At 42.2% G+C, this 27,085-nt stretch overlaps 1 protein-coding gene across 3 annotated transcripts in view; it reads left to right on the top strand.

Annotated features, from left to right (window-relative positions):
- MYH9 (myosin heavy chain 9) overlaps positions 1–27,085 on the top strand; it is a 67,912-nt gene that overhangs the window by 9,769 nt on the left and 31,058 nt on the right. For all 3 annotated transcript variants that reach the window (XM_068665307.1, XM_068665324.1, XM_068665315.1), the window contains exons 2-6: positions 4,785–5,137; positions 10,474–10,630; positions 20,883–20,910; positions 21,645–21,738; positions 26,913–27,005. In XM_068665307.1, the coding sequence (XP_068521408.1) occupies positions 4,805–5,137; positions 10,474–10,630; positions 20,883–20,910; positions 21,645–21,738; positions 26,913–27,005 (705 nt within the window). In that variant the 5' untranslated portion in view covers positions 4,785–4,804. The remainder of the gene's footprint in view (positions 1–4,784; positions 5,138–10,473; positions 10,631–20,882; positions 20,911–21,644; positions 21,739–26,912; positions 27,006–27,085) is intronic.

The following is a 27,085-nucleotide window of genomic DNA, read 5'->3' as shown; positions in this document are numbered from 1 at the left end:
GGCAAGAAGAGCTGTGAAGTGTCTGTCTCCTGTGTCCTAAGCAGGCGAGAACTGAGCAGTTTCCTAGCGAATCCTGGGGAACGAGTCGGGGTGGGATTTGTTTTTTTTATTGCTGTTGGTTTGGGCTCACAGTTGTCAGCCTGGCCCACAAAAGTCTACTCTCTGTACTTTCTAGTTGCATTTAATGCAACTGTTCCTGTGTTCAGCTGACTGGGGAAAGCGAAATAGTCGAGTTCGCAAAACTACTGCGAGTATTAGCTGTTCGCATTGCACATTAACAGGGATTCCTGGCGGATGAGTGTTCCTGACCAACTTTCGTTTGAATCACCAGCCTCTTCTCAAAGTTGGGTTATTTTAAAATGCTGTGTGCTAACAAAGAATCGAGCTTCTTCAACCCAGCAAAGTTTAGTTGTACCTGAAGTGGAAGTGACCGGTAAGGCAGCGTGGAGAAGAACGTGGGGACTTTGTTCTTGAAATGCTTCAGAACGTGAGCTGTGCAAACAAAGGGAGTTGACTTGGATTAGTCCGAATGTGTTTGCCTTGCTATTTAGTGCTCATTCTTTTCATCACCCTCACCTGAAGAAAAGTTTGAAGCCTACAAAGAGCAGCATGGCTATCTCAGCAGTTTGGGGAACTTCAAGTCCTTTGCCTAATGCCCTGATGCTGCTAGTAAATGTGATGCTGTAATTATTGCCATGAAAACCCTTCTTACCAGGAATTCTGCATCCACTTCAGGCCCTACCTCGCTAGTTTGGCCTCGCACGAGCTCATCCTATTGAGCAGTGGCTCAGTCCCAGAAACAACAATTCTGTGGCTGCTGACAGAGTAAACAAGGAGGGGGGGGAGGATAATACAAATAGTTCTGGAAAATTAAATTGCAAACAGATAACGTTCGGTGCTTTTAGCAGTTGCAAAACACTCACTCAAAGGAAAGGACCCCTAACAGAGGCAGTTTTTAGGGCTTTCCAAGCTGGACAAGGTGTGCCTCTAGGTTTTTGGGGAGCACTTGATGCGGTAAGTAGGGAGAGGAGCATGTGAAGTGTCTCGTAATTCGAGCCTTAAAGGTATGAAATTGTGGGGAAGTCTAAAGCAAACTTCTATCCGTCTGATGAATTCAAATGAGGGTTTGGGGTAATTCTGCCTAGTTCAAAGGGAATGCGTAGCATCTCAACATAAAGCCACCATTTAGTTTATTCATCTCAAAAGAATCTGCAGGGAAGTGCGTGTGCAGAGGCTTCTCGCAGTTTTTTAGAGGTTGGACTAGAAAATAATGCCTTGCCCCCTCTTACTCATGATTGTATGGATCACTTTTCCTCCATCTAGCCGTATGGCTTTTTTGGGGCAACTCTGTAGCTAGATAAACGCCTCTTTGGGTGCCTGAAATGGGGAAAAGCAGCACTGTTTGGCCACCTTGTTCTTCAAACTGCTAGGGAGCACACTGGGTTAACAGGGAAGTGACTCTAGTATTTCATTTTTGGAAACAATACTAGGAAGGAGGCATTTGAACTCAAAACAAGGGTAGCCTGTCTTCTTTCTGTGTTCTTTATCTGCTACCTGTAGACTGGTATTGCATTAAAAATGACAGTATTAACAGTACTCTCACCTGATGGTTGCACAATAGCCATGTAAAGATAAATGTCCTTGCCCCACACAATTATTTACACCCAAAATGCAACCTCTAGGCAAACAAATTGCTTCCTAATTTGTTCCTGAAATGGGAACAACTTGCATTCAGAAGAGGGTTGTTGTCAGCTGCAGGTGGTTATCGGACCCACTGTCGCTTACGGAGTCCTCAGAAGTGCCCAGTGACACGTGGCCCAAGCTGGGAGGAGAAGTTTTGGAGCCCACGAGACAGAACTTGCTGAATCTGATCCCTCCGTTGGTGCTGATCTTGTGGACGAGGCAAATGAATGGTTGGTTTGTGGGATTGCTAGTTTAGAGGCCCCGTGGGGTAGAAGTCAGCCTTGAGGCCAGCTCTAATAGCAGGTTATCTCAGCCTGATCCTCCGGCTTCTTACATCTGCTACCTGAGGATTCTTCCGTCCTGGAGCATAGAAAACCAGGCTGAGGTGGTGAGAATAAAACTTGGGTTCTGCTGCCGTGCCGTAAGGTAATTCTCAAGTCTGTTTAAGGTTGGAGGCGCAGACTGCCTTCTTTTAATCTCCTCGCTGTTTAGTAGCACTGACACTAAAATAAACTTAATGTTTGGGGAGATTTTGGAACAGCCCTGTTAGGGCGTTTGTCTTCTTGCTTGGATAGCTGTTGTTTTTACTCCTGGGAAGAAGAAAGGGGGAGATGCTACAGAGTGATCCCTTAGGGGCTGAGGAATGCCCTCTTGCTGGTTTTGAGATAATTCAGGGGTTCTCCTGTAAAGGATTGGACTGATCTCTGTAGCTACCAGCATTCATTTCTTGTCTTACGATCTAGAACTGGCTGGGGATACCCCTTGAAAGATTTCTTGTGGTCTTAATTTATTTCACATCCATAAAGAGCTTCCCAGAACAAACCTCCAACGTCTGTTGGCTGCATGGACTCGTAGCAGCCAGGGGGTGAGGGCTGCTTTTGAGTGTAACGCAGGACACTTCAGATGGCTGGTTACTTAGGATTCCTCAGGAAATGATGAAACTGAATTGAGCTGAAGCATGCTGCCTCTGTGTCCTGCCTGATTATAGCCAAAAAAGGCAACTGGTTAGATTCTTGGGAGTTGCATAGGCAGGAAACTGTGTAATGGAGGGTAGAGCACAGCTGCTGCCTTGCCAAACCTGATACAACTCTGAACACAATTGAATTCTTATTTCTTTTTTTTCCTCCTCCTCTTTTTTTTTTTTTTTCCTCTTTTAACCCTTTGGCCACAACCTGCAGAAGATGCTCTGCATTCTCGGGGACTCTTGACATCTCTCGTTGAGTTTTTACCCTTCTCTTTTTCCTACTGGCTTTGTCAGGCTAGCTGCTGTAGTCTGGTCTTGGGGTTCTCTTGGCAAATCAGATTTTTCATTTCAATCGGCTCTTGATTGCCTCATCTTCTGCCTGCAGCAAGTCTTTTCATTGTGTACCACTCCAAATCTAGATTTTTTTTCAATAAAAACATGGAAAAGCAGGGAGGTGGGGTAGCTCTGGGAATCGCCACAGTGGTGATGGAGCTGGAAGTGTCAGTGACCCTTTGGGGAAAGAAGGATGAGGTAAAGTGTGGGATAGATGTGATAGCTGTTTGGCATTTCCTGTAAGGCTTAAGACAAAGATTTTAAACTCAAGTTAAAGGAAGTAATTACTTATAGAGCGATTTTTTTTTTCTTTGTTTGCTGAAGAGCTTTTGACTGTAAATATACAGCTGTCCATGGCATCTGGCACGAAGTCGCATACCACCTACTGCGATATGTTTGCTAAAATGAATTTCCCTGCGTGCTTACAAACGACTGGTGTGGGCATTTTGTGCCCGTCTTTTTTACAACTGATGTTTTTCTGGCTTCATCGCTTGTGAATGCTGAGATGCAACATCGCTTGTCGCTCTCACGCATGTTTCAGGAGTTGACCTGTTTCTGTTCGCCCTCAATATCTTTTTGCTGGAGTTATATATGGACAGACTTCACCTGTTTGATTTGTAGGCTGGTGTGTAAATACGGGTATGTTCTGTAGAAAAGCTATCCCAGTAGCTCCAGACAGCCCTCTATGACACGAATATATTTTAATTTCCTGTTCTTTCTTTGCTTAAGAACTCCAGCTTCTCCCCACGTTATGAAAAACATATTAAGGATGCTGGTACATTTCTGAGGAAGGATCCAAGAAGTAATGTTTATGGGACCTTGTAAAGAGGCTGTTGTTACATGGTTAATGAGCCTTGACGCAACGCAGTTCTGTCTCTTGATTGAAAGGGTTCCTGAATGGCACCAATAAAGCTGTTGTCTTATTAACTGGAAAATCCCTGGCAGTTTTGCTCTGGTTTTGATGAAGCAATAAACCTGTGGTGCCATTTTCTGAGTATGCTGCTTAAATATTCTTCACGTGGTGACGATGCTCTCTCTCCTACCCAGCCACAGCTTTGTAACTACTAAATTGAAGGATCTTCGTGGAGGATTTTTGGCTGTAAAGTTTCCTGGCCACAGTTCTGTTGTTTTGTTTGTTTTTGTTACTGACATGGAGCTATCTTGCTACTGAACGTTGACCAGGAAAGAGATACCAGCTGGTGGGCTGGGTGTTGCTACTAAGCTGGTGGTGAAAAGGATTACTGGTGGTGTCTTTCAGGGGGAACATGTGTTGAATGTGTGTCTCTTGCATTGTCTAGCCTGGAATATGGCCCTTTTAAGAAGCTGTGATTTTTGACTCATCAGCTTATCAGAAGTTTAGTCATCGTTTTTACTTGCTATGGTGACTTTTCTGCTCCTCCGAGTAGAGAACAGTGAGGGGCTAATCTTACCTGAACGTTACTGGCATAGTATCTGGTGCTTGGCACATGTCATGAGTTGTTTGTTGCTCGCCATTTAACGTGCTTGCTTTCTTCTGCCAAATAACAGCTTCCAAATGCTTAACGGTCAGTGTTTTGTTGTTGTTTTTTTTTTTTTTTCTTTAACTGCTTGCTAGTTTGTTTTTTTCACATCCTCTTGGCAGGCAAAACCTTGACCTTATTGGAAGTTTGACAACTCACCAGTGCGCTTACTAACGTGAAACTCAAGGAGTGGGAGGCATGCTCTGACAGCCAGGGTCTCCGAGTACTTGGCATGTGCCTGTCTGCAAGGAATTTGCAAGGCAACTTGAAGCTTTAAAAACATTTTTCTTCTTCTCCTGTTGCAGGTCCCCAATTCTAAAACACAATGGCGCAAAGAGACGCAGATAAGTACCTTTACGTGGACAAAAACATCATTAACAACCCCCTGACTCAGGCTGACTGGGCAGCTAAGAAGCTGGTATGGGTTCCCTCCGAGAAGAATGGCTTTGAGGCAGCTAGCCTGAAGGAAGAAGTAGGAGATGAGGCCATCGTGGAGTTGGCAGAGAATGGGAAGAAAGTGAAGGTGAACAAGGATGACATCCAGAAGATGAACCCTCCCAAATTCTCCAAAGTGGAAGATATGGCAGAGCTGACCTGCCTGAATGAGGCTTCTGTGCTCCACAACTTGAAGGAGAGATACTACTCTGGACTGATCTATGTAAGTAATCTGCTCTATGGGGGGTGAGAGTTCTTGATTACATAGGATGAGAACTTACTGTAATCAATTTGCTTTTAAAGTATGTGTGTGTTAACCTTTCATTTTCCCTATACGCAATCCTCATGTGACTTAGCTTCTTCCCTCTACTTAAAATTTTTTCACTAAACTATGCCAATCCCTCTCTAGTTAATGTTGGAGCTTTCAAGGAATGCTGTGGTAAATCTGTCTTTAACATTTTAACGTCTTCATTTGCAGAATGTTTTGAATGCCATCTAGCTTTCTTTTACCAAGAAGTGAGAGCAGTTGGAAAGTGGTAAACAGGAAGTCTGAACCGAATCAAATAATAAAAACATGGCCCTAATATACCTAACATCTGAGTTGCTTTTTCCCACGTCTGGAGCTTCAGTGGGAAAGAATGCTAATGCCAAGCTGTTTTTTTACAAAAATTCTGGATCTCAGAGTGTGCTACTAGAGAAGGGACATATGTGCATATGTGAGCTTACAGATGGGAAATTCTTCCTTTATTTTTTTTCCACCCAAAATGGAGAAGAGCAGAGATTTTTTCTTACTGCCATGGAAATGACAAAGATACCATGCGTGGGCCCAAAGGCCATACCCTCTAAAGCATGCAAGAACTGCTTCGCTGCATACCACAAGCAATAAATAGGGAAATGTGGGGAAGAAGAACTTGGAACCTTGACTGGTTCTACAGTTCCCTTCTGATTTTCCTCTTTGCGTGGCCTCAGACATCTGTCCTGGTAACCTCTGCTTTATTAATACTCTGCAGGCATAGAATGAGTAATAAACTGGATGGTAATGCAAAGTCTGGATGCAGTGGCTGCTTAAAAGAGGAACCAGCGTTTCTTGGTTTGTTTTTGAACTACCCACTGCTTACAGAATTAAAACTGGATCTGTCTGAAGTAAAATCCAGAAGGATGTAGAAATGCTGGATATTCAGTATTTTAAAACATTATGAAATGTTTTTCACAGTAGATTAGAAAATCTATTAAAATAAGATGTATCAAAAAAAGATTTCAATACGTAAATATGTATATTAATTAGGTCCTAGATGAAAGAACGTCTAGGTGTTTTTTCCCCTCATTTTGTTACTCCGAAGCCCAAAGGCTGCCTCTTTCTTCATATGGAAAAGGCACCATAAATAAAAACACTCTGCTCTCTTTCTGTATGTTTGGGTGTGGTTTTTTTTTTGAATGCCTACTTCTTCATCTTGCCCAAAGGTCTAGTCAGGTATCTAGTCATCTTATGGGGCAAACTGTACACAATTCCTTCTGCCCTAATAGAGACTGGTGATATCTGTGACACCACATAGCAAGAATTCACCCTCAGGTAGAAACCTCTGAACTGCTGCCTTCCAAGTTAAGGAACATAGACACAAACTAGAAGAAATTCTGTCTAGTGCTGTGAGCACTGCTCTTCTAGAGCGCATGAGGATGTATGGACAACTGCTGCATAAATCATCAGAGAACGTTTGCAAGGTGTAAAGCTGACACAAATTTAGTTAGGGTCTGATCTCAACATTTTGAGACTTAACACGATTAGAGGCCGATGCAGTTAGTTATTGTGTGTAGCTGAATAACTCTTGACTATTGGTCAAAACCTGTTGTCAGAGGGAAGAATCTTGGTCTTGTGTTGAAATAGGATGTGCAAGATCATATGTGTAACATTTTTAGAACAGGAAACATTGCTAGGTTATGTAAGAAGTTGAAAATAAGTCAATAGCATCTTAAAGTTTATTGCACACTATGCAATAGACTTTCGTATGTCTTGCAAGATATCCTCTAAAACTTCAGAAATGGTCTGTGACTCCATTAAAGTGAGTTCTTCTAGTTAGATTTTACGAAGTATTAAAAAATACCAAAACCAAACCTACACCCTCCACTCATGTAAAGTTATAATAGTAACGCTCTATTACAGAGTCTTAGACTTGCCAAAACAGTGTTTCTGTGCACTTGTGAAATGGACTGATCTTACCTGTCAGCAGTTCTCAGCAAGTCGGGGGATTAACGTGGAGGCTTAAAATACTTTCATTGGAGTGGCTGTTGGTGGATCGTTAATCCTCTTGAAAATAGTACATGCAACGTATCTCTAGCATAAAGGCCTAGGGAAAGATCATAAGCATAATTTCATTCTGTTCTTGGCTTTTCTCCTTTCCTTGCCAGCAGGCTTGTGTGCTTTTTTTCCTCAAATTTTATTTTTTCTATCTACCCATCCTACCAAAGGAAGGGGGAAATCTTGGGGCTGGTGCAGAGACATTTTGCACGGGGAGTGTCAAGCATTTCAAGAGCTAAGAACTCGAATGTGACACCAAATTGCAACTTCCCTGTGCTCATTGGTTCCGTGCTGAGATGACTTGCTGATAGGCTGACTTTCATATTAACCTTTTGCGTTCCAAGTGCTTTTATCAGAAGATCATTTTCAACTTCTGTGTTAACTACCACGCCTGCCTTATTGGTATTCAGTGTGAAACTCAACCTCAAGTCTTTCACTGATGTCACTGAAGTTAACAGATGCTAGAAGACATCCTTTCTCATGCTGTCAGCTTTGTTCCATGCTGAAGAAGGTCCTCTCAGCTCTTCAGAGCTAGTTTAGCTGTTAAAATAAAAGTAGTTCCTGCTTGGCCTTGCAGTGTGTCATTTGAAATAGTAGTTTTTAAGTTAATGCCAGAGTTCTATTTTGAGCCAGTAATGTCTGAAACAAATACACATCTCCAAGCCAGCTGCACTTATAATAGATTAGCCTTTCAACTGGAGTGTTGGGTTCAATTCAGGAATTTAGGCACAAAAGCTGTTACTTGTGCTTTAATAAGATGAAGATGACTCTTGTCTTCTCCGTGGTAGGACTGACAGCTTCTGCTCAACGTAATTCATTTGCTTCCTATACATTGGTGTGCTTGACCAGCAGTCTTGACACGGGACACGGTGGCTTCACTCGGTTGCCTATCCCTGCACTAATTAGTTGCCTCCCTTTATTGGACAAAAATATCCTCCTGCATCTGTCTGGATGAGATCATTGCACTGCAAGGAAACTTCCCTCAGGTGTTTCTCCTGGCAAGTGGAAGCTGGCAGGAGGTGATGGAGTTTTCCTCCAAACCTGCTTCATCAGTCTGACAAAATTAATGCCTTCCTTTTTCTAAACGGTTGCTTTATTCCAGCAGACTGCTTCAGTCCAGCTTCCAGACCCTTACACCATTTGTATTTGAAAAGTGACAATTCTCCTTTGTCAGCAATCGTTGCCAAAAAAAAATCATACAAATGCAGAGGAGAAGGCTTTAACTTCCATGTGGGATGTTACCGCAGCGCTTGCTACTGCTTTTCTTCTGCTTTCACATCTGGTCTCCCATGGAGTCAAATGAAGTGTTAGAAGAGAACCTGTAGGTTTATCAGTGTCAGCTAGTCCCATCCTAAAATAAGGAAAAGGTATATTGTATGAACTGTGAATGTGGTACTCCAGAGAAGACTGCTTTCTACCTCTTGTTCTTAATGCTCTGTCTCCCAGTAGTGTAGTCAAAGATCAGGAAAGAAAGACCCAGACTTTCAGCTGCTATTTTGTACTATGCAAGCACTGTCTATGATGAAGAACTGAGGCTGAGGTTAAAGGAACTAGTGTTGCCGAGGTTGTTTCTGCAAACTTCTTAAGCAGTTCCTTCCCAGCGCTATCTTAAACCTAACCCGACTAGAATGGAACTGAAGTTTAGCTTCCTGGAATTGTAGTCCTATGTGAAAGGGTTTCATCCAGCTTTAATAGCTTCCCGTTTTGGAAAGAAATGCTTTTCTTTAAGTTATTAAAATATTCCTTAGTTCTTTAAAAAAAAAAAAAAAGAAGAAAAATTATAAATTAAAAAAAAAGACAGCCCCTTAAGTGGGATGAAAGTTGTATCAGATTTTTTTTTTTTGTGAATCATTTTTTCATTCTGAATCAGCTGTGTGAGAAGAGTGGGCTAATTACCTGAGGTTAAACCTGCACTTAGAAATTTCAGATATGAGACTGTGTAGTAGATGCTATTTTCACCCTTCTCATCACAATTGTCTGGTCCTTACCTTTATCTAGCTAAAGAGGCTAAATCTGGTTAAGTGCTTTCTGTGCTCATTGTGGAGAACTCTTTACCCACTCTTCATTGAGCAAACAACAGAAGAGATGGTAGCAACAGAAAGTGCCAAATGTACTCTTCTGGTAGCATTGCAAGTTGCTGTAGAAAGCTTCTTATATCCAGATGTTTCAAACAGCTGTCTCTAAAATTATCAGGGAGCTCTAAACCCCAAGAGCAAGGCTTGGAATGCTATTCTTAGAACTTCTAGGAATCTAGGAAATATTCCTACTCACAGCAGAGTCAACACTGAATTTAGCCTAGCCCAGTGATCTTGAAAAGCTCCAAGGAATACACTGGTCTTATTTTTCTCTAGAAATTATTTTGGCTTGATTCTCTACATTGGAATGGTGCTTTTATTAAAAGGGTAGGAGGGAGGAACAACTCTTCAAATAAACCTATGTAAAACTCTACCCTCTAGAAAGGAGACCCTCTTTCCCAGCTACAGCAGTGACTGCCTGCATACTGAGTGTAAGTTTGCTGGGAGATAACTGAAAATAAGCAAGGCATACTCCTATTCAAGGAATATGTTAAGACATCACAAAGTAGTTTGATGCCACCAGTAACATTCATCCATTGGGAAGTGTTTGGGGTTGTGTTGTTTGTTCTTTCCCCTGTTTAGTAGCTATTAGATAACATGAAAACTGTTGAGCATGGGCAAGGAGATCTTGTACGTCCTGCTAATGAGTGCCATGTGTGAAAGAGAGTATGCATCTCTGCATTGTGTTTACTGTAATATCTTGCTGTGTCTCTGCATTATCTCTAACATTTCTGGACGTAAGAAAACTGATTTGTTGTCATGTGAAGTTTTATTGCATTGTAACTGATCAATTACTGGATATATTTATTCAGCAGAAAGACAAACATTAGGCAAGACATAATAAAATGCATGTTTCTAGGAGCTGAGCACCTATCATGTATAATGAAATAGACACTTAAATAACAAAATGTTGAGACGAAGAAAAGCCACTCCTAGTGTACTGTTAATTAGCTAGGGAGTTGGCTAGTTTGATTATCAGTGTGACTAATGTGTCAGTCGATGCTTTTTGCATACCGGGGAAAGGTTGAGTCCCATCCAAGTCGATATAACTTTAGGTGTTGCTGAGATTCTAACATTGCTTAGAAGCACGGAAAAAAATGACCTCTTTTTTTGGAAGTAATGCACTGTTAAAAGGCATGAGTGTACACAATTTTAACTCCTGTTTTTATTTTTGGGGCATTTTCTTCCCAGACCTACTCAGGCCTGTTCTGCGTGGTAATCAATCCTTACAAGAACCTGCCCATATACTCCGAAGAAATAGTGGAGATGTACAAAGGCAAAAAGAGACATGAGATGCCCCCTCATATCTATGCCATCACAGACACAGCCTACAGGAGTATGATGCAAGGTGAGTGCTGACTGAGGTAATGGCTTTTTTTTGTTGAAATAACAAATCAAGGTTGCAGTCAAAACACTGTAGGAGAACAACAGATCACTGCTGTCAAAAGGCATTGCTACTTCCTTGTTCACAGGCGCCTGACACCTACTTGGTTCTGGCTCTTATGCTCAGGTGATTAGCTTTCTCTTGTTCCAGTGGATCAAAGAACCTTGCTCCAGAATATCAGAATGGTCTGATACTCTTTAGCAAGAGCTAAACTGGAGATCAAGGACAATGGTGTGAATGTTTGTGGTTCAGACAAGTAGGCAGGGAGAAGTAAAGTAGTAAATTTTCCCTCTGTTAGTGATGATCTTACAGAATCATAACTGTAGATGGGCAAGTATGTATATTGGTTGATGGAGTTGTTTAATAAAATTATTAAAACCCAGTCATACAGCTTGGTTGGAAGAAACAAGCTTAGTATGCCCTGCCTTTTGAAATGTGACAAGCTTTTGAAAGTGGTAGTTTTACCGACGATGCCTTGTTTGGTTACTTTCTAGTTCTGTTAAAAGTAAAACTTTCTATCAGGCAATATTAAATACATCCATTGTTGTCTGATAGAATAAGAGTAAGCAGATTGACCTGTCTCCCCACCACCCCGCTGTGTATAGCACAGGGGAGTAAAGAGTCATATATATATCCGCTTTACATTTGTCACTTGAGAACTTAAAAATGGAGTTGTGAAGGTCCTGTGCATATCCCTCCTTCTGTGAGGTCTTTCACAGAGAAGGTGCTTGTGTTTGGGTTGCTTGGAAAGCGTTCAGATGTGGAGGTATTCTGTGCTTTTCTTCCTGTCCTTAGCCAGGTTATATGCAGAGGCGTGCTTTGTAATGTTTAAAGGACAGTTTGATTTGGCATGGTTTGTATAAATTAGGTACTCCTTTATTTTCTAATGGATAGCAATGATGATTAAGGTGTGTGTCTCTAGGTCTTGTCCTTAGTCTCAGGTGCTGAACAAAGGCCGGATACAATAAACATAATTTAACAATTCTAATTAGTCTCAGTTCTAAAGGGTTCTGCGTTTTCCCTGCCCTCACTACCACTTGCACTTCCAAGCATAGGAATTATAACAACATGATTGCCCAGAGTGGAAAGGGAGCGAGAAAAACTTCTTCCACTTGCCTGAGTTGTGGCTTTAAACAAATTTACCATGTGAGCAATGCTGAAGAAGGCTGCTGAGGTGTGGTGCCACGTGGATCAGAGCACACAGGAGAGCTAACGTGATGGATAAATCAAGCTGTGTTGGTAAAAGTCTTGGGTGTGGAGGGGAGAGCCATACTGACATGCTGCAGTTGGACCGGTGGCAGGGTACCGATGGCAATTTGTGGACGATATGACAGCTTTTGAGAAAATACTCCTATACTACTTAAGTGTTTCTCTGAAAGGAATGCTGTGTCCAGAGTGTGTGTGGGGATCCTTGAACCTGGATCTATGTATGCCCTCACTTCCTTCAAAGACTGAGCAGCACGATTGTCTATGAACCTCTTATCAGTGTTCTACTTCCTTTATTACTTCCTTCTCTCTTGCCTGCTCCTTGTCAGCTGAAGTACCAACATATATTTTCCTTAAACGAGGTATTGACTAAACCCTACCAAATTTATTGTTCCCTAAAAAGATCTTTTCTACGTAGCATCAGAAACGGGCTCAGTGGCATTGTTGTAAGAGACCAGAGAAGTCTTTCTCCTTCCACAGTCAACTGTTAAACCATTTGGTTATGTATCTTGTCCTTTATCCCTACCAGATATCATCAGGATGTGGCAATGGATATCTGGACAGCCACAATTCTGCAAGAAGGAACAGATGACATTTACTTGTCTGATAATGGTTCGGAGCTAGTGGTTGGTCTACATGGATAATTCCTTTCCTTTTCAAAAGAGGTTTCTCCATCAGACCACCCCTTGAGCAGTGTCTAAAGCTCAGAAATCCCAGTCTCAAATTTTTTATTGTACAATGTTGAAGACTGGCAGCCCTGCCACTGTTTTCCTAGCACTGGAAAATTGCTATGAGCTCTTCTGGAGTGTTCACCTTTTCCAGAACAGTTCTAGGTACATGATATTCTCAACAGTCCTGACAATCTAGAGGTTTGTCTCAGCTCGTCTCTGCCTGGCTTGAGATACCTTGTTGCTGTCTAGTTGGAATGCTTGTTGGACATGAAAATCGTTCCCACTTACCTTTTGAAGTAGCCTGCTTTGACCAATTAGTTAAGTTTGGTAGAATTTTGTGTGTGTTGGTTCATATGTACGTGTTTGATAGCAAAACACTGGAGATCACTGTAGGATTATTTGCTGCCTTATTTCAAAGGAAAACAGCAGCATTCTGGTGTATGCTACTGCAAGCAAAGGTGAGTAGGTTGTTGCAATGTCTCTGGCCCTGGCTAGCCTCTAGGGCAATGGAAAGCAACATTCCTATTCCACTTTCTCAGTTCTGCTTAGCAGTGGGGGAGGCTCGATGCAGCAGCCAGTGGTATGGCAGGAATCTGTACAGAGAACAGAAGATGAAAGGGTCCAGTGCTCCACATGAGCCGGAGGCATTTAGGATTAGGATGCCTTCCCTAGGATACTTTCAGAGCCCCAAAGACAAGGAGTCCTTCATGGTCTGAAGGAGGATAGCAAGCTAGAGACTGTCATCTTCCAGCATGGGGTATTGTTATCTCTTAGGCTGACAGACTGGAAAAGCTTTTCACGTTAATTGATATGGACTGTTCTACATTTTTTTTACATTTTTTTCCCCAGTCAATTTATGGTATTCTAATAAGCAGGCTGTTCAAAGGGAGGTCCTTCAGGAAAGGAATTGGGAAGGGAGAGGAAGATGAGAGTTTTATTCCAAATTCTGCTAATCCAGAAACTATTTAACCCTTTTCAGGCATCTCTGCTGATGCACAAAGTTTGGTCCTCTTTCTGTGTTTACCACAGTTACTCCACTTGCAAAAGTGTCATGTGGCATCCATATATCCCAAGAGGGTTATATTGTTTTTGTTAAACTTCACCAGAAGCATTTTCTTGAAGCAATAAGATAATGGAGAATATGTTAACAGTAATTTTTTTTTATTCTTTTTTCCTTCTTTCTCCAACCAAAGACATTAAGATTCAGAAATGAGGTAAAAACATTATTTTGCTGAATGGTACTTGGAGATGCTTCTTGTGTTTCAAGAGCAGAATTCTGAAGAAAATAAAAACATTTTTGTTTTCAGGGAAAAAAAAAATTGTCTTAATGTTTTTGTTCCCTGGGTAACTTGGATACCAGAAGCCTCAGGTCTGACTGCTTTCAGAAGAATTACTTTTCTGGCACTGATGACTGAAGAAGCATAGTGCCTGTAAGTGGAGTGGTGTCTTGAGCAGACAAATCATTAATCTAAAGCAGCAGATGTACATTGAAGGGGTAAATTCTTTACCTCAATTTGCGTTCTCCAGAGGATCTATTAAGAAAAACATTTTAAAGCTATCAAATAGCACCTGTTTGTCTGTTCAGAGCACACATAAGGAATTTTTAATGTCAAATACCGAGGCTAGAAGTAAGCTAGAAGTTTCATTGGTTTCTGGAGCATGATGGCCATTTTGCTGTCAGTGCCTGAAACTTCTTTATAATAGCTTGGATTAGTATGGTTGTTCCTGGAATGCTTTCTTCAGAGCTCTTCCCTTGTACGTGCACTCTGCCCATTTTTTAAGCTTCTATTCAACTTGCTCAACTAAAAGGTAGGAGAGAAAACAGACCGCACATTGGTAGTGAATTCACTCTATCTTACTTCTCATCCAGTTTTTCCACATGTCAGTATAGAGCTCCTAATGGTTCACCGAATAAAACTCTTAAAATCATTGTGCAGTGATTAAATCCTCCTTGACTGTGATGGATTAGTCTGCAAAGGATCCTATGTGGCCAGCAACTTGCTGGTATTCACTTGGAATTTAGGCAGTCTATGGGTTTGGTGTTTAAAAGTAAAAAGAAACTGAAGTATAGCACCTTCATGATCTTCACTGGCCTTGTTATATTCAGGGAGGAAACAGTGCTAGCTATTTTAAGACCAACCACTTGCTTTTGTAGGTCTTCAGATACACCTCAGACCCAGTTGTCACTTTCACAAGAAACCATCCTTTAGATCTGCTCCTGTAGAACATGACCTTGAAGTATTTGTAATTCTCAGCCATTTACACGTTTTTTAAGTTTCCAAGCTAGTAGAACACTTCTGTTCTAACTTCTGGGTCTCAGTTCTGCTTTCTCAGGTTGCTTCTTAGCACTTGTCTGCTATACTGCACCGTGTTTTATGCTGTCCCCAAATGTGTCTTTATTTTCTGTACAATATTCTGTGCATGCTCACCAATTGAGGGATACCTGATTGACAGAGCTCTTCAGATTAGGTAGGGGCATGGATGTGTCTCTTTCAAGTTGCACATAAAGGTCAAATTCTGTTTCCACTAAAACATAAGGAAAATAGCATGTGGTTTCACTAGTTGTTTTTTTTTTACCAAGATTTGTCCAAATTTCTGATGCAAAGGGCAGCATTAAATTTGGATACTAATTATGGAGGATGTTCATCTGGTGGTGTTTGTGTGCAAATTGCAAGAAAACGCGTGTAGTTTCTGATTTTCTTGAGATGTTTTACATGCTTTGAATCATTTGAGATTTCTAAATGCAACTCCAGAAAAAATCTGTCTTGAAATGTGGTTTTCAATAGAACAAGGAGCTAAAAGAGTCCATTGCCCGCTTGTTTTTTAGTAGTTACCACACCCTTTTTGCTTCATTCCTGTAAACCAGAGCAGGAGCCTTCTGGCAGTCACTTATGTAATAGTTCAGCCCTTTCTGTCGGTTTCCCTGCCGTACGCTGTTTCAGTATCATGAGCAGCCTGAGCTTTTGCAGGCCGTATACCAGTTTTTCTTTCCTGTCAGAACTTCATAAACATTTGTGTAACCGAAAATTACAGCCTAACTTGTTTTCCTGTTTTCCTATCTCCAGATTCAGTTGTGGAATGCTACAGAAAGGGGTATGGGCTTTAGTCCAGAAATGGCTTGGGGAAATAAATATTTGCATTTGACCCAGTAGGATGTGTTTCATTTTTGGAAATGAAACTTTTTTTTTTCCCTTGTGCTTGTCCTCAAAATTCACATACGGCAAAGCTGAATCTTGGCACCGCAGTGGTCCTGCCAAACCAAGTGACTTTTTAATATCTAGAAGTTCTTCTGCTCTGTGAGAGCTGTCTTGCATGTGCTATGCTTATCCTTCATTTGATTTTTTTTCCCCTTGTACCTAATGACAGGTTATTAGCATTTTGAAACTCTTCTCTGATGCATTCCTTAAACGACAGCGCACAAGCAAGCTCTCGGGCTCTGTCCTGGTGTTTCCCAGGAGCGTTTTTGACACTCAGAGCAGTGTCAGGAGCTCAGCCCGGCATGTAGGTTAAGGCACCGCTGTGAATCTATTTGATTTTACGCCAGCAGCGGGCTTGGTCCGGGTAGCGCAGCGCTGTCAGGTGCCTGGGGCTGCTCGCGCCTCAGAGCCCTGAGGGAAGGCCGCTGGCTGTTAGACGACACCGAGGGCAGAAGAGCAGCTTGAGGAGGGCGAGAAGCGAAAGAACCGAAGCCACGGCAGGGCTGGAGCACACATTTCGACTCCTCCTCGCTTCAGGTCAGCTCGGAGGCGGCCCTGAGGGGCGCGCTGCCGTAACGGAAACCCAGAGGGCCCGGCCGCTGCGGCGGTTAGGCGGTGGGTGGGTGGTGCCGCCTCGCCTCGCCATGGCTAAGCTCGCAGCCCTCATGAGTCAGCTCTAGGCAGGGGAGCGCAAGCCAAGCCTTTGCCTTTCAGCTAGGCTTCCTCTTCGCCGGGGAGGTGATGTCAGCGCAGCGTGCGCGCTATATTACTTCTCCTTTTATGGCCATCAGCAGCCCTGCAACCAGGCGCTCCGGCGGAGGAAGTGGCTGATAAAGGGCCTCCTCGGCTGCACAGGGCACTTACAGAACATCCCACGGTGCGCAGGTCTAGCCTGGCAACCTTTGCCTGCTCCCAGCCCAAGACACCCAAAAACAAAATTCAGGAGTTCAGGGCTCTGTTCTTGTATCACCTATGCCAATATATGCCACCACGGCAGTTCAGGATTCCCTCCGGTCCATTAGTTTGCACGAGTGTTTTTGGCTGAGGGCTCCCAGTGTATGAAATATCTGTCCTGTCAAAACGAATTTGGGCTTTTAATTAATTTAAATTTCAGTTTTTAATTTGAATGTGTGCCAAGGGGTCCTGGAAGCAGTCTAAAATGAGGTCTTCTATTTCTGTGCTTCAGGAAGTCGAGAATAACTTAGATATCATATTTTTAAAAATACAGTAAAACCAACCAAGTGATCTTCTTGTGCCATACTGCTGTATAGCTTTAAATTTGAAGGATGTCAGACTTCCTGAGCTTTTGGGTGCTTGAGGCTGCTGCTTCTTCTGATCACTTGAATACTGTGGTGATGGGAGCTAAAGAGGAGCCCTAGATAAAAAGCTTTCCTTGCCAGCTGGTCTGAAATACAGAGCTGTTGCTATAATTAACTAATGAGTTGTTATTCTGGATTGTTCTTAATAAGTGACTCTGTTTAGGATGGAAAAGCAGATGCAGATTTCTTTTAATCAGGCGTTCCTTGATTGTGTTCTTGCAAGCAGCTGAGTTTATGGTGCCCAGCGCAGTCTCTTCTGCTGAGTAGGTTGCTTGCACAACCGACAATGGAGTAAAGGCAAGTGCTGACTGAAGCTGTGCAGTACGCCCATGTTGAATGATCCCCTAGGAAAAAAAAAAGAAAAAAAGGTGTGGGGGGGAGTTGGAGGTGGCCTCTTGTCTGGGCAATAGCGTTCTGATTCATGACGGCACAAGTCGGTATTGTATGGAGAATAAATATTGGCATTTACGGCAGGCCTTAATTGGAAGCGTGTCTAAAAGTTATGCTTTTGTGTTTGCTAGCTCTTTGGCCCTTTGGTAGGCTCCAATTTCCTGTTGCTCAACACATTATTCAGTTGTCTGTCTGTACACAATTAGAAGAATTCCAGCTATCCCAATGACTGCTGCTTTGCCGTCCTGGGAAAGAATTTCCCCCGGATTGCAAACAGGAATGTTGCCTTTTATGGCAGCGTCTGCGCGCTGCCGGTGGCTTGCCTGCACTCGCAGGTACCTTCTGGCTGCCCTGCAGCGGAGGTGACTAACGCAGCTGCAGCGGGCCACCGGGCGAGTGCTCTGGGGGAGGAAAGCCCAGTGCGAGAGGGAGGGCTTTTGAACGCCGTCTGTGGCTCTTCCTGCCTTGCAACACCTCGCTCTGTGTCGGGGTGTGGAAAGATCCTGTGCTCAGCCCTTTGTGACTTCCTTGGGTAGCTTCAGGGAGCTGGTGCCTCTTAACCCCTTTGCAGGGAGGCTCTGCAAGAGCTGCTCAGCTAACCGTGACAGATCCAGAGTGCTCAGTGCCAAAGAGCTTCTGAGGGTTATCTAATGTTGGTCATCTCTCTTTCTGTTCAGCACTTGGTTTGCCTGTCTGCTTAGCAATGTATTTTGCTGGAATGAGGATCCTATCTTGGAGGTGAGGGAAGGGGCAGGCATGTGGTATGTAAGTACTTAGAGCTCCACTGCCTGCACGAGGAGCTCCAGCTCATCATTCCAACACCAGGAGTGAGGAGTGCCATCCTTAGACATCTTTTTCTTTTCTTTTTTTTTTTTTTCTTTTCTTTTTTTTCTTTTCTTTTTTTCTTTTTCTCTAATAGGCTTCTTAGAAGAGCCTCTGTAGTACCTGACTGCAAAGACAAGCTTTCCTAGGACAAATGGACTGCTTGTTTATAGGCAGGCTTTTGAAAGTCAAATGTTATTCAGAGGCACGATCTTTTCTTTTTACCATAACTGCTTTGTGGTAGAGAATTGCACCCAGGTGTCGCACTACCGCAGAATACGTTTCCTTAGGCAATCCATAAATGAGTCACTAGTTATTCCCCGATCCGCCCTCCAAGTGCCCAGTCACACAGAGGGCTGGCGTGTGCCTGCTGAGCCATTGACCCGCTGGGAACCTTGAATGGGTGAGGCCTTTGGGACTGGCTCGCATCTGTTCTTCACCTGCCCTTCAGGAAAAGGGTACGTATCTTAAAGGCAATGAATAAAATTCAGCACTTGAAAAAAAAAAAGAAAGTACAGTGCTAACAAAGCTGCATTATCTAGTTTTGGATGCTTAGTTGTTTGCTGGGCCCAACTGTTTGAGTGACAATTTTCTTCTGCTTGCTTACTTCCAGTCCTAGGGCTGATCAGCTCTTCCTGACAGAGATATTATCTATGGTAAAGCAGATTATTGTCCTCTAAACTTTTGTGCTCATCTGAATATAATCAGTTTCTAGTAAAGAAGGTTCAGAGCAGGAATTACTTATTTGTAGTGTATGAATCTAATGTCTCCATTAGCAGCTGCAGAATAATTTAAGAGATGACCAAATCTCAAATTTGGTAGGTTCTCCTGCTGTCTGTATTTCCTGAAAATGTGTCCAAAAGCTCAATTGCTTCTCTCTATATAAACCCAGTTTATAGGAGACTTTTCTTGTTGAATATGGCATTGATGCTAAATTCACATGTGGTAGCAGTGTTAAAGTCTATAGAAAGTAGTCAGATAGAGCCCAAGTACTCGAAACTATAAAGCCTTCCCTAATTAGAGTTCAGTCTCTTTATCTCGCACAAAAGTCTTGAGCTTGGCGACTCAATTATATCATCCAAGTGTGTGTCTGGTGAGGAGAATACTGAGCACACTTCCTTTCTCTAAGCTACTGGAGAAAGGAAGAGAAAGAACCAGTAGCTAAAATAAGGAGACAGTCACATTCATAAACCTACTGATGAAAGCTACCAATTGCTGAAATAATTTCTTGGAGGAATTCAGTGATATTTTCTCCTTGTGGATGTTTGAGGCTTGGTGTCTTGTAAGAGATTAGACTCAAGTCTGACACAGAATTGAAGCTCAGTGTGTAAAAAGAACAATAAGGAGATGAAATCTAACTGCTGTGATACTCCGGCTCTCAGACTGGATGATCTGATAGTTCTCTGCTCTTAAGCAAAATAAATAAATGCGTTGGCTTAGTCTGTTCCGTGAGTGTCTCAATAGCTCTCGTGTGAGGCAGGACTACGTGCATGACTTGCGGTTAGTTCCTCAGCGTTCAGTGTCTGGACAGGTCCCTCCTCCCCCGTGACTCCTACAAGAAGCTACGAGAAGGCACAAGGCACTCTCCTGGCTGGTTCCTGGTGGCATCGAGGAGAAAGTGATGCAGACTGGGGTGGTTAAAGCTGGAGGCAGGATGGAAGGGAGGATGCAAAGTGAAATCAAGGCAGAAGTAGGGGAGCGTTTTTGCAAAGAAGTGAGGGGGGAGCAGTAGGGTGAAGGCAGTGGAAAGACTAGTCGGGGCTGCTTATGAGAAAGTAGAATCAGAGGTGAAAGCTGAAAGGAGGTTACAGATGTTGGAGAAGATAGTGGTGGATAAGCTGGTTGAAGGAAGTTCTGGGACTGGAAAGATTTCATCATCCGCAGCTGGGAAATGAACCCAGGAATTAGTATGTCTACTGTTAAGCATTCAATACCACATCCCCATTCCTGATTTTTGTGGCATGTCAATATGAAAAAGAAAAGGTTTCTCCTATTAGCTGCTCAGTTAATACTATAGGGGATGGTGCCACAAATACATCAGCTGTACAGCACTTAGGCTGCTGTTCAGCATTTTAGCTTTCAAGCCCATCCTGTATAAAGTAAGTAACAACAATTTCTCACTGAGCTTCCAGTGTTTCTGGGGTGAAAGCCTCTGTTTGATGTGAGCTTTTGGTACTCTGGGATTTTTAATGGTTCACATCCCACTTCCACCTGCCCTCTATCTCCCTTCTGTTTGTTCTGCTCTGCTGATTACTTGTGTACGTAAGTATGGGTCCAGAATAATTGAAGGGGAGAGGGGGGTGGGTAACTAGGAGATGCACATCCAGGTATATATCTGTGGTAAAGAAACATTCACTGGGAGTGTTTGTAGAAAAAAAAAAAGATATAATCAATGTTCTTTCTGGATGAAGAAAACATAATGGCACCATTGAAATTTAATTTTGGCAGATGTGGGAGGTTGGTTGCCCAAAAACGGCTTACCTAGCCATATTTCTGTCAATGCTTGTTGAGTTTAGTAGTTCCTGTCTATGTCTTAGATGTTGATACTCATCTGTCACAGAAATTTGCTGTTCAAGTCTTAGTCTGACTGCTGTTTTAAATTTTCTTCCAGACCGAGAGGATCAGTCCATCCTTTGCACGTGAGTATATACAGTTGCCAGCTTGTGTGGATGTCAATGTTTGCGTTAAAAATCTTGGTTGGAGGACTCTCTTGATAGTAAGTGCCTGGGGTGGGCTCAGTAAATCAGGTAATAACGAAAAGTTGAGGAAGGTCCCAAGACAGGTCCTCCAATATGTATTTAATCCTTTCTGCAGAATAATTTTCATGGGAACTGCAGGAAGAAAGGAGGTTTTGAAACAACCTTTGTGCCCAAACTCCTGAAGAAGTAGGGCTTTGTCAATGGAAAAGGCTTGGGGAACTCCTTAAGATTTGATGGAGCTTTTGTGTTTGAGTATTCATGCTGATGAGGCTGAGAAGTAACAAATAGATACTCTTCTTTGTTACAGCAGTTTCTCATCTAGACACAACAAATTCAGTTGGCTCCCAGTCAGGAGGTTTCTTACAGAAAGACTCGTTTTGTGGCATTATTCCTCTGCCACTTAGCCATTTTCATGTCCCAGTGACCAGAGAACATAGTTTTTGTTTGCATTCCGTTCTTTGTGCCTTCCTATAGAACCCATACCCACTGGCAAACTGGCTGAGGGCTAACCTGCAGCCCAGCTACAGTGATTCCACTCTCTAGTATCACTCCGTTTTGTTGGCTTTAAGAGGTGTTGTGATAGCCAGGGTGGATTTAAGGAGCTGTGGGGATTAGAGATAGAAACGTGTCCCCCTATGTCTTTTTTGTGAATGAATCACAGACTTTCTTTACAGAGGTGAATCGGGAGCTGGTAAGACAGAGAACACCAAGAAGGTCATTCAGTATCTGGCTCACGTTGCTTCCTCACACAAGTCTAAAAAAGACCAGGTAAGACCTAGGTTTAATTTAATGATGCTTTATTGCTGTGCTGACTGTGGATGATAAACATGTATGGGCTGTCCTTGGTAAAAACCATATTGCTCAATAAAAGTCTGGATGGTAACAGCTATCAGGGGACAGAGGAGGACAGTTTATTAAGAAATAATAAAAGTTAGTCAAAACCATGAGTCAGGGGACATTGTTCAAAGTCAGAACTCCTTTGAATTCAGTTGAGCTACAGTGGGAGTAACCTCATCCATAACCTCTTGGATTCATGGGCAGGAGACACCCATAAAAGAAGCGTCACCCATACTGATCTTTTTATGCAGACATAATACTTGTAACCAGTCCAGGTAGTTTAGAACTGATCATTCCATGGAGAAGTTGTCTCCTTTTTTCTGTACATCTCTACGTTAGGTCTGGCTATTAGAGATACTGATTCAAAACTGGAGAACGCAGGGCTAGTCAGTGAACCTCAGCTGAAAACTCAAGAATTGTAGGAAAACATGAAACGGGTGGAAAAGAGCCAGGTGTAGCAGTATATGAAAGGAGGGTGGTGGTGGTGGTGGGAGGACTTTGAAGATGTCTCACTTATATTTTTTTCCCCTCCCTCTCCCCCGATGGACTATTGCCGAATTCATCAGTTGTATCCTCGTAGGTGAGCTGCACGTTTACTGCACGTTCTGCACCAGGAATGCGTTTTCTGTCCCATTGTGTGATTTTTTTTTTTTTTGAGCAGCTTTTCACTCCACACCAATATCACTTTCTGCAGCTAAACCAAACCCATAGACAATTCACAATTTTTTTTTTGTGTGGTGCACAGTAATCTTTTTATCAGGATGTTCGATTGGAGACTAAAGTAATATAATGAATACTTGTGTTCTGTGGTTTGCATTTTAAGACTTTTCTTGCAGGACTTCATGAACAATTTATCTGGAAAAGTGTTCCTCCAGGGCAATATGACTGGACGAGGCTTTCCTAGAACCATGAATATGTAGCATGGGTGGTGTTCCTAGGAAGATATATGTAGCTTGGCGTTTAGCTTTCCATTCCCAGCAGTGAGATGTGGCTGTAGGTTGCAGCCAGAGGTCGGTGAGGAAGGCTGCCCTGCAGACAGGGTGTTTCAAGACAGTGAGCTTGTTAGCCAGAGCTGAACACGTTGGAAAATGTCACTGGTGAGCCATGTAATAAAAACCAGATGCCAAGTGCATCCTCTGTATCTCTACATAAAAGTTTTCCTGTAGTAGCTTTATTTGTAGACATATTTTATGTGTGTAGAGTATATGAATTAGAAGGCATCCCTACGCGCACGCATACTATGTTTGTGTGCACAAATTCTAATAAGTAGCTTCTGGAATGCAACCAAAAAAAAACCTTTCTACGTGCCAAACTTTCAGACATATGAAGGCTTTTTCCATGGTCTGTCAGTAGCTGTATTTAGCAACATTCTCCTTTTTTCTTTTTCTTTTTTTAAACTGTGGAAAATAGAATCATGGGCTTGAGCTAAGTGTTCTTCCACTGTGCATCCTTGCGCAAAATTTCTACTACCTAAGCAGGACAAAGATCTGCATAGGAGAACGAAAGTCCTTGGTGGTGATTTGGTCTAGTTTGATTTTTCAAAGGTTCTTCTGAGAAGTCCTGCAGCTCATGTGTTACTTCACTTTTGTGGTTAAACAGTAGCACTGGCCATACCAGAGAGGACTTAGACCTGGATCCTTAAATGTTAAGTGGTAATGAGTGCTCTGTGCAACAATTCTTTACAAACCTTAAACATGGAACCAGATCATGGAGCGTTATACGTTAAATTTTTTTGAGGATATGGGGTCACAGCAGATTTATTCTTTGGGGTAGAATATAATAGTGTCAAGCCTTGATGCTGCAAGACAGAAAACCCACTGCTGGCACTGAGTAGCAAGCCTAAACATGGAACTTTGTTAGTGACGGTGTAGGAAGTAGGGGAGCTTTTTTTGCCAGGAAGATTTTTTGACTGTCTTCTAACAGAAGTTTTGAGCGTAAGCTCCTGTTTTTCATGTGTCTGAGCAATATCTGATTTATATAAAGCATATTCTTTATCCCTAGCTCTTTTGTTTTGGAGGCAGTGGCTGCTTCCACTAATCCCAGTGCATTAGTATATTCAGCTTAATAGCTTTTAGCTTGCATGGTGTGAATATTAAGCACATTAAAGTTGCTTTTGGAGCCTACTGAATTGAATTATGTAAATACTTTTTCACTTAGTCAGACTTTATTTATGGAAGTTAGGATTCACGATTTCCCATTTTTCAGTCTCTGTTCCTCTACTGACTTGTTAAATCATGTAGTAGTCTTTTCAAGATGAGAACGTTCACAGCTGATCACAAACTCTTGCGTAGTGGTTGCTAATGCTTAAATCTTTGTAATGAAGGTTGGGTGGGTTATCGATGATCTATCTTCCTTCCCCAACCAACCGAGCATTATTGGGATCCAGTTATGTGAGAATCTTTCGTGTTTGTGGAGAAGAATGCAAAAGCAAATCCCTGAAGTGTTTAAAAGCAAATAAGTGGGAAAAAAAAAAAAGGGAAACAACACCTTTGACTTTTTTTGGATAGAAATTTCATGCTGTGAAAGGTAGTTGTGATTTCTGGATGCTTGTCTTTATACATTCAGAAGAAGAAATAGTTGGCAAAACTTCTCTCTTGCACAGAAATATTTCCAAAAATTGTATGAGGCGAGAAAAAAGAAATTCAGAGTACAAGATAGATGTCAAGGATTTTAATTGCTTTAAATACGTGTTGTAATTTCAGAGCAGTGAAAACAGAGCATACCAAAGAGCGTGCACTGCGCAACCACCGGTTGGAAAACTAGCAGCCAGTGGCTGTTATTGAGTCTGCTTTCATGAGGAATATTCTATGTACTTCAAATAAATGCCAGGTGTTAAAAAAGAAAAAAGAAGTTTCAGGTCAAAGATTGGCAATTACAGGTGTCAGAAAATTAGCAGCAGATCATTAATTTCTAGAAAGCTTGGTAGAGACGGCTTTTGTTGTACTCAGTTTTCACTTCGAAAATTACCCATTATATGATAATAAAGAAGTCTCTTCTTTCAATGAAAGGTGACTGTCAAAATTTAAGTTTAAAAAACAATCAAAACACAAACTTTGCAGAATTTTAAACTATGGGATTATTAAGCAAAGACAGCATACAGTGCACACCAATGGCTACATCGCAGTAATTCCAAGCACTTCATCTCATGCGCCATTGCCAGGGCACGCTGAGAACTTGGTCTTCCTGCTGTATCACAGGGCTAAGGCAAGTCTTGAGAAGTAATGATGTGACCGAGTCTTTAGCCTGCTCCTTTCCTTACAGCTCTGTATTGCTGTATGCTCTGAGCTGGCGTTGTCTTGTACCTGTTGCTACCGTGGTAGTTCAAGAGACCCAATCACTTCTGAACTATGGGTTATCAATACCTACTTACCACTAATAACAGTCTCTTGCAGAGGTACCAACAGGAGGTTCATTAGTGAAAATTTCTATAAACTTTTGATCTTTGTGTAGCTAAGCATGACCTTAGTTTTATTTTTAGCCAAATTATTAAAAAAAAGCTTCAGCCTGACTTCTATTTAGAAAAAAAATGAGCTTTTTGATCTCCTTCCTCCTCGTTTGTTAGTTGGCTTTAAATGGTAAGTTGTTGAAACCTCTCACTTGCACAGCAACAGATCAAAGTCACAAAGAGAGGGCAGGGACCTCACTGCTGGGTGGAGGGAAGAGCGTTCTGTCATCGGTACATGTGCCAGAATAGGAGGGGGAAATGTGACTGCTACCCACTTTCAAGGACTGAACCCTAGTTTCAGGGTGTTGTCCTTACAGAACTGCACACTGGCTCTGTTGTGAGAGGACAGACGTCCTAGCTTAGGTTGCCTTCCCAGGGCTAACCCCCTTGTTATGTACACTTCCACACTGAATGAAAGTGTTTGCAGCAGGTGCCCCTTCTGTGTGCAGTTCTGCAGCGACTCAGAGTCTTGTTTGGTGCTGCACTTTGCAGGCATGAAGTGAGGTGATTGTGGAAGTAAGAAAAACTTTAGTTCTTTGTTTGGTTTCTGTTGTACTCCTTTTTTTTTAAATTTATGCAATAAGAAGTGCTGATTTTTTGGTATGTATTTTTAGAGAGACAGTGTAAGGAGTGACCTGTTTTATAAAACACCTTAAAAATGATTTGGAACATTTTTCCTTTACAAACACCCTGAAATATCTTGTCCCTGCCACTCCAGTTTTCACAGATCAAACTCAGTTTCCATCTCTCATGCAAAAGGAAGCCTTGAGTATTTAGTGATAACTGCTAAAAAGAGAAACATTAGTCTAGACCATTGTTTGCTTCTTTCTAGAAGTTTTTTAGCTGGTCTTGAAATATGCAAACTCCACACCCCTAACACAGAGGGCATGTGATTTTAAAAGCAAAGAGAGGCATCTGGAGCCTGTAGGGAAAGGTGTATATGCTCCAGTGATCTAGCACTTGGCAGGGATAAAGGTTCTGATTTTTTTTTTTTCCTGCAGCTCCAGCATTTTGTGTTCCTGGAGGGTAGGAGGAGTGTGCGAATATGGCAGTAAGAATGCAAGCGATCATGCAGTTTGTGGGATACCACTAATTCTCCTTTTTTTGTGTGCCTCCTTACAAAGGAGGTTTTTGCTTGTTTGTATTGTGGAAGACCTAGACTCCTAGTGCAATTTTGTTGTTGTTGTTTTTGTTTTGTTTTTGCAAACACTAGATCTTTCCAGACTAACTTCTTAACCTACTAGTAGCAGAGTTCAGAGCTGTCACACAGTAGCAAGAAAGCATTTTATTTTTTTTTTCACTCTTCCTGCCTGGATGGCAAGACATTTCTGCGATGGGGGCCTGATTTTGGATGGAATGATGTTTTTAATCCTGGGAAGTCTGTGGGATGCTGTGGCCAAGTGGCTTTAAAAGGCTGCCTGTTAACAGCACTGGGACACCCTTGTGTTGAAGAAGGGAATAAAGTGTTTTTGTGAATGCGTGTTTTACCCAGATAACCGATGAGTCTCCTTTTGAAGGTTTAAGGGATCGTCTCCTAAGGTTTAAAATGGTTTCTCTACAACATGCCAAGCTAGTGTGAATTGAAACTTCAGTGCTGGTTTGACCCAGGAGTAATGCAGCAGACTGCTACCTACTTGATTCATTTCTGATTTCCCTCTAGGGAGAACTAGAAAGGCAGTTACTGCAGGCTAATCCCATCTTGGAGGCCTTTGGAAATGCCAAGACAGTCAAGAATGACAACTCGTCCAGATTTGTGAGTATTACTATCCAGTGTGGTTGCCAGTATGCTTTAACCTTCCAGGGGGAGGACTTGTTATGCTTCTGGGTGAATTG

This window comes from Anas acuta, chromosome 1 (assembly GCF_963932015.1).
Source record: "Anas acuta chromosome 1, bAnaAcu1.1, whole genome shotgun sequence".
Lineage (NCBI taxonomy): Eukaryota > Metazoa > Chordata > Aves > Anseriformes > Anatidae > Anas > Anas acuta.
Note: the sequence above shows the minus strand (reverse complement) of the source record. Positions and strands in the feature narration are given on the sequence as shown.